Raw genomic sequence first — 6,252 nt, 5'->3', positions numbered from 1 at the left:
AGAAGCGCCCGTAACATAACGCAAAGTACTGGGAGCGTAGTCACTGGGTCTCACATAATTTCCCCTCCGCGAGCGGAAGCGGCCTCCTGGCCGCGAGTCAGTCGGTGGTACGGCGGTTGAATGGCTTCAGGCGGGATACATGAACGATTTCAGTGCCACGGCGACGGCGGTCTGTAGGCGGAGTTACCGGCGTGATGCGATAATTGACAGGAGAAGTCTCTTCTAAGATTTGGTATGGGCCAAGAAAACGGTGGAGGAACTTCTCGCACAGTCCGGGGACGCGAACGGGTGTCCATAGCAACACTTCATCCCCGGGACGGAAACGCACAGAGCGATGCTTCACGTCGTAGCGGGTTTTCCGTTCGTGCTGCCGAATTTCTGTTCGACGTCGCGCGAGGTCTCGACAGTGGGCGAGCCGCGAAACGTACTGCTCATGCGATGGTGCATCAGAGGCGACAGGAGCGTAGAAAAAACTGGATTCAAAAGTAATCGATGGGGAGCGGCCAAAGACGAGAAAGAACGGTGAATAGCCGGTAGTCTTTTGCTTTGCGGAGTTGTAAGCGAAGGTTACAAAGGGTAAGATAACGTTCCAGTTGCGATGATCAGGACTAATATACATGGAGAGCATGTCCGACAGTGTTCGATGAAAGCGCTCAGTCAGACCATTCGTCTGGGGATGGTAGCTGGACGTTGTTTTGTGGGCCGTGTTCGAAGCACGCAGAAGCTCTTCAACAACGGTTGAGAGAAAAACCCTGCCGCGGTCGCTCAGAAGGACGCGTGGAGCTCCATGGCGCAAAATAATGTTGTGCAGGATGAAGTCTGCCACTTCTGCGGCGGTGCCAGAGCGAATAGGCGCAGTTTCGGCGTACCTAGTCAAATGATCTACAGCCGTAACTATCCATCGGTACCCAGATTCGGTCGCGGGTAGCGGCCCATACAAGTCAATGCCCACAGTCTCAAAGGGAGCCGAAGGACAAGGAAGAGGCTGCAGTAGTCCGGTCGGAGGAGTAGTCGAACGTTTGCGGTGCTGGCAAGAGGCGCACGAGCGGACGTACTTGGCCACAGCTGCAGAGAGGCCAGGCCAAAAGTAGCGGCTACGTATTCGCTCGCATGTTTTTGCGACGCCAAGGTGCCCAGCGGTTGCTGCATCGTGATATTCTTCGAGGATACGACGTCGAAGTGGACCAGGTACTACAGGGACCCATTTGTTGCCATTGGGATGGTAATTTTGGCGGTAAAGGACACCATGGAGGAGTTGAAACTTGGCGAGTTGACGACGTGCACGGCTGGTCGGAGGCGGCACACGGCCGTCGAGGTAGTCCATGATGGGGCGGCAGTATGCGTCTGCTCGCTGTAGCGAGGGCAAGTCACCGTGTCCAGCAGAGCTAGGGAAAGTGATGGGTGCCAAAGGGACATCGTGGTCGAGGCTTTCCTGGAGAGCAGTCGACGGAGAAGACAATGGGCAACGAGACAGAGCGTCTGCATCCGTATGCTTCTTTCCGGACTTATACGTCACGGAAAAATCATATTGTTGGAGGCGGAGAACCCAGCGACCAAGGCGCCCAGACAAGTTTTTCATGGAAGATAACCAGCATAGTGCATGGTGATCTGTGACCACTGTAAAGTGACGGCCATGGAGGTAAGGTCGGAATTTTTGAACAGCCCAAACGATGGCAAGGCATTCCTGTTCTGTAATGGAGTAATTCTTCTCGGCGGGTGTCAACGAACGACTAGCATAGGAAACGACCCTCTCCCGGAGCTGAGCATCACTTTGAAGGAGAACAGCGCCGATTCCGTGGCCACTTGCGTCTGTGTGGAGGATAGCGGGCTTGCTTTCATCAAAGTGGCAGAGTACCGGGCTAGACGTTAAGGCGGCTTTCAATGCCTCAAAGGCTTGTTGGCACTCATTCGACCAAACGTAAGCTACGCCGGACTGTAGGAGCTGGTTGAGGGGGGCCGCAATGGTGGCAAAGTTCCGGACAAAGCGACGGAAATACGAGGCCAACCCGAGAAAACTGCGCAGATCTTTTTGTTGGCATGGACGCGGAAATCCGACAACAGCAGCGATTTTGTCGGGGTCGGGTCGTATCCCGTCCTTGCTAACGACATGGCCGAGTACCTTGATATTTTTGGTCGCAAAACGACATTTTTTTGAGTTGAGCTGTAGTCCAGCATTGGAGATGCACGTAAGCACTTCGTCCAAGCGTTGGAGATGCTCAGCAAATGTCGAGGAAAAGACAACCACGTCGTCAAGATAGCAGAAACAGGTCTTCCATTTTAGTCCTCTGAGCACTGAGTCCATCATCCGCTCAAAAGTTGCCGGGGCATTGCACAAGCCGAACGGCATGACATTGAATTCATATAGGCCGTCGGGAGTAGCAAACGCCGTCTTTTCCTTGTCGGACTCGTGCATCGGTATCTGCCAGTAACCAGAACGCAAGTCAAGGCTCGAAAAGTACTCGGCTCCTTGAAGGCAGTCCAGGGCGTCGTCGATCCGGGGCATAGGATACACATCCTTTTGGGTAATTTTGTTGAGGGCCCGATAATCTACACAAAAACGCACGGAACCATCCTTTTTCTCCACCAGGACGACTGGGGAAGACCAAGGACTGGATGAGGGCCGAATAACGTTACGCTGCAGCATATCGTTCACGTTCTCCTCAATTACTTGCCGTTCTGATGGGGAGACTCGGTACGGGCGGCGGTGAACAATAGTTGATCCATCAGTTTTGATGCGATGCGTAGCTGCAGGGGTGCGAGGAAGGAACTTTGAATGTGTGTCGAACGAGGCACGGTGCTTGTGTAAAAGTTCCAGTACTGAGTATTTCTGCGATGGGGTAAGGTCCGGACCGATGGTGACCGCAAGGGACGGCGTAGAGGAAACGGTCGTGGAAGGCCCACTGCCTGTGGAAAGAGTACCAGACGGAAGGATGGACACGTCGTCGGCAGAAACAGAAGCAATCGCACAGCCTTGCGGGAGCAGAACCGCTTCGGAGGTCGTATTACGCACAGGGATAAAGGCGCGCCCTCGGGAAAATCGTACCAGACAAGCGGCTACTGCAAGACCTCGTGAAAGGAGGCGGCCGCACGGAATGGCCAGTACATCGCCGTCAACGATTTTGTCAGCGGAAACTGAAAGAATGTGCTCTTGGCGGGCGGGCACAACGTGATCGGTACGTAGCACCAGACGAGGCGTACTTGTTTCCGGGACAGCTGAGTGATGAACGTCTGTGATGCTAATAGCAGGAGTGCGGCAACAAATAACAGCGGAAGTCGACGAAAGAAAGTCCCAACCAAGAATAAGCTTATAGGGGCACTCCGAGATCACCGCACACTGAATGTGATAACACAGCCCGTCGATAGAAACGCGTACCGTGCAGAATGCAGAAGGTTGGATGGACGTGTCGTTCGCACCACGTAATAAATGGCCACTGTATGGGGTTTTTACCTTTCGTAGTCTCTTACAAAAGTCAGCTCGAATAATAGAAATACTTGCTCCAGTGTCCACCAAAGCTCCGATATCGTTACCTTCAACTGATACTAACAACAAGTTCGATGGGTGTTCTGGAGGAGTTGCTAATTTACCGATAGATGCAGTTTCCCCTCCAAAAACTGCATGACTTAGTTTTCCGAGAGGTGGGTGGGGTCATGCACGACAGGGCGAAGCGGAGACACAGATCGTCGAAATGGTGATGGGGAACGACGTCGCGACGCACGAGAATTGGTCGGGGACTCGGAAGTGGCAGGAGGAGAGGACCGCCGTGGCGGAGATGGGTAACCCCTCTGGCGGTAGTCGTAACGAAGGTTTGGTCGGTCACGTTCGTACGTGTCGTAGCCACGTCGCTCATCAATTAAACGCCTCCTACAGAACCGCGAAATGTGCCCGCGAATTCCGCAGTAGAAACACACCGGCCGGTTGAAAGAGGGCTGAGGGCGCTGCGGTCGCCATGCTGGATAGTAAGGCTGCGGCCCAGGGACCGGGTTGACCGCTGCCACATAGCCAGGAACTGGTTGGGCGGGGACGCCTGCCACGGACAGAGGCGGCCTGCCAGCAACTTCGGAATAGGATGGCGTGACTGGAGGAGGGGTAAGATCGGCGGGAAGTCTTCCGTGAGTACACGCGGCAAGCTCCTCTCTAATGATCTCTCGCAGGTTAGGTGTAGACGAGTAGGGACTGGTAGAAGAGATGTGCACAGAGGTGCGGCCGTCAAGTTCTTCCCGGATGAGTTCGCGTATTAGAGCTCGGAGGTCCTCATCGCCGCTGTTGCGGGCCATGGTACCCTGCTGGAGACGGAGCGACTGAAGGTTGTCCAGGCGTTGGCACGTTGTCCTCACATCCGAAACGGTAGTCGGGTTCTGAAGGGCCAGGGCATTAAAGGCGAACTGGCCGATCCCTTTCAAGATGTGGCGTACGCGATCAGCCTCCGTCATGTCTTTGTTGACCTTTCGGCACAGGGCCACAACATCTTCAATGTACGACGTGTACGTCTCACAAGGATGTTGGGATCGTCCCTCCAGCTTCTTTTTCGCGATGTCTGAGCAGGCCGAGGAAGAACCAAAAATTTGGCGCAGCTGCGTGGTGAAATCATTCCAGTCATCAATGCGGTGCACATTGTTCCGGAACCACGTTTTGGCCACTTCGTCCAGGGACCACGAGACGTTTTCAAGCTTCGCGCGGTCGTCCCACCTGTTAAAGGCGCTGACGCGTTCGAAGGTATCAAGCCACTCGTCAACGTCCTCATTACGAAGGCCAGCGAACATCGGTGGATCCCGCTGGCGGCTGGTGACGAAGTACGGTGGGACGGCGGCTGAGCCCGCCCCACCGGTTCCGCTGCCGGTTCCACTGCCGGTACCGCTGCCGGTTCCGGTGGCACGTTCCGCTGTCATAGGCATGGCGTCTCGCAGCAGGCGACGACCCGAACGGAGCTCCAGGGGTACACTCAGAGATGGAGGACGAGGGACCAAGACGCACGCTCCACCACTTGAGAGACGACGGTTTGCGTGGCCGTTTATTCCAACGCTCGGGCCAAGGAAGAAGATCAAGCGGTGATGATGATTATTTACAAGTGATGATGATGCCGAGCCCATCGGGGCTAGCACTGATGATAGTGGGTGATTACGAAGAAGCGCCCGTAACATAACGCAAAGTACTGGGAGCGTAGTCACTGGGTCTCACAATATAAACTTCGAAGTTGCAGTAATCGAGTCCCGCCAGTTTATTCAATGCGGCAGGAACGTACGTAAAATGAACATCGGTTTCGCGTGTTACAGAAGTACCCGGTCTTCGTCTTACCGCTCGTAATGAGGCATGTAATAATTTAAAGTAATATATCTACGTATGTTGAGCGTTTATGGTCCCTAAAACACAATTGAAAAACTAGCCAGTTCTACAAATGAAAATAAATGATCCGATGAAAGTAATTTTGAATAACATCTAGATATTTTTGTATATTTTGCATACAGGACACCAATTTGTCTTCGCATTTGCTTGAATTGTCCGAACGCCGGACCAAGGCTTTTACATAGCAATAATACATCAAGCCCAACAATACAATAAACTCAAAATTCATCACGTTAGCAATATTTGCTGGCTACTTGAAATAGCGCTAACTTAGGTGTAAAAAAATGGCGCGACCCCACGCGACGGCCACCCAAACACCCGCCCTCGGTTAGGCATGAATCGCATTTTATGAGAGCAACGAGAAGCGCCTGTACCGGCACCAAAAAAGCGTGAAGGTATCTCCTTCCTTAAATTTTATTTTGGCGGTATCTTGTTCGACTTGGAAAAGTAAAGGGGCTGACTACTCCTCTGAAGGTTTTCTGTAGTGCACTTTTTGTGAATGCCCGTTGTCATCTGTCTGGCGAGGAATGACAAGAAAGAAACGCTCATCAGAAAAAATTAACATGGATGAACACAGAAAAGCAGGAAACAGGTTTGAGGCGTGAACAGTCACCGATATATATCGCCATATCCCCCACTAGTATTTACCTAACCATCTCGAAGGTACGGATGAAATTGAGCGTTTCATCTAGACCCGGCGGCAGAAGCAGCGTAAAGAAGGCAGTGCGAAAAGATTGAAATACAGAAGATCGAAACGGGGATACCGCTGCACTTTTTCCACAGCAGCGCTGAAAATGGGCGCGGTTTTATACTGTCGATGTAAACACAAGTTCATCACATCCTGTTTCTTATGTCCACCTCCGGCCATTTTTCTCTGAAGAACTGCGCAGGCGTAGTTTCGTCTTCCGCAG

The 6,252-nt window shown here is 52.8% G+C and overlaps 1 protein-coding gene across 1 annotated transcript; it reads right to left on the bottom strand.

Moving 5' to 3' along the window:
- Window positions 1-3,374: 3,374 nt before the first annotated feature.
- Window positions 3,375-5,148, bottom strand: LOC144180726 (uncharacterized). The gene has a single exon (XM_077709003.1). The coding sequence runs from the start codon at window positions 5,137-5,139 to the stop codon at window positions 3,622-3,624; it is 1,518 nt and encodes a 505-aa protein (XP_077565129.1). The 5' UTR covers window positions 5,140-5,148; the 3' UTR covers window positions 3,375-3,621.
- Window positions 5,149-6,252: the final 1,104 nt, after the last annotated feature.

This window comes from Haemaphysalis longicornis, unplaced genomic scaffold, assembly GCF_048455015.1.
Source record: "Haemaphysalis longicornis isolate Haplotype H1 unplaced genomic scaffold, Haemaphysalis longicornis Haplotype H1 scaffold_4, whole genome shotgun sequence".
Lineage (NCBI taxonomy): Eukaryota > Metazoa > Arthropoda > Arachnida > Ixodida > Ixodidae > Haemaphysalis > Haemaphysalis longicornis.
The sequence above is the reverse complement of the archived record's forward strand: the minus strand, read 5'-3'. Positions and strand labels throughout refer to the sequence as shown.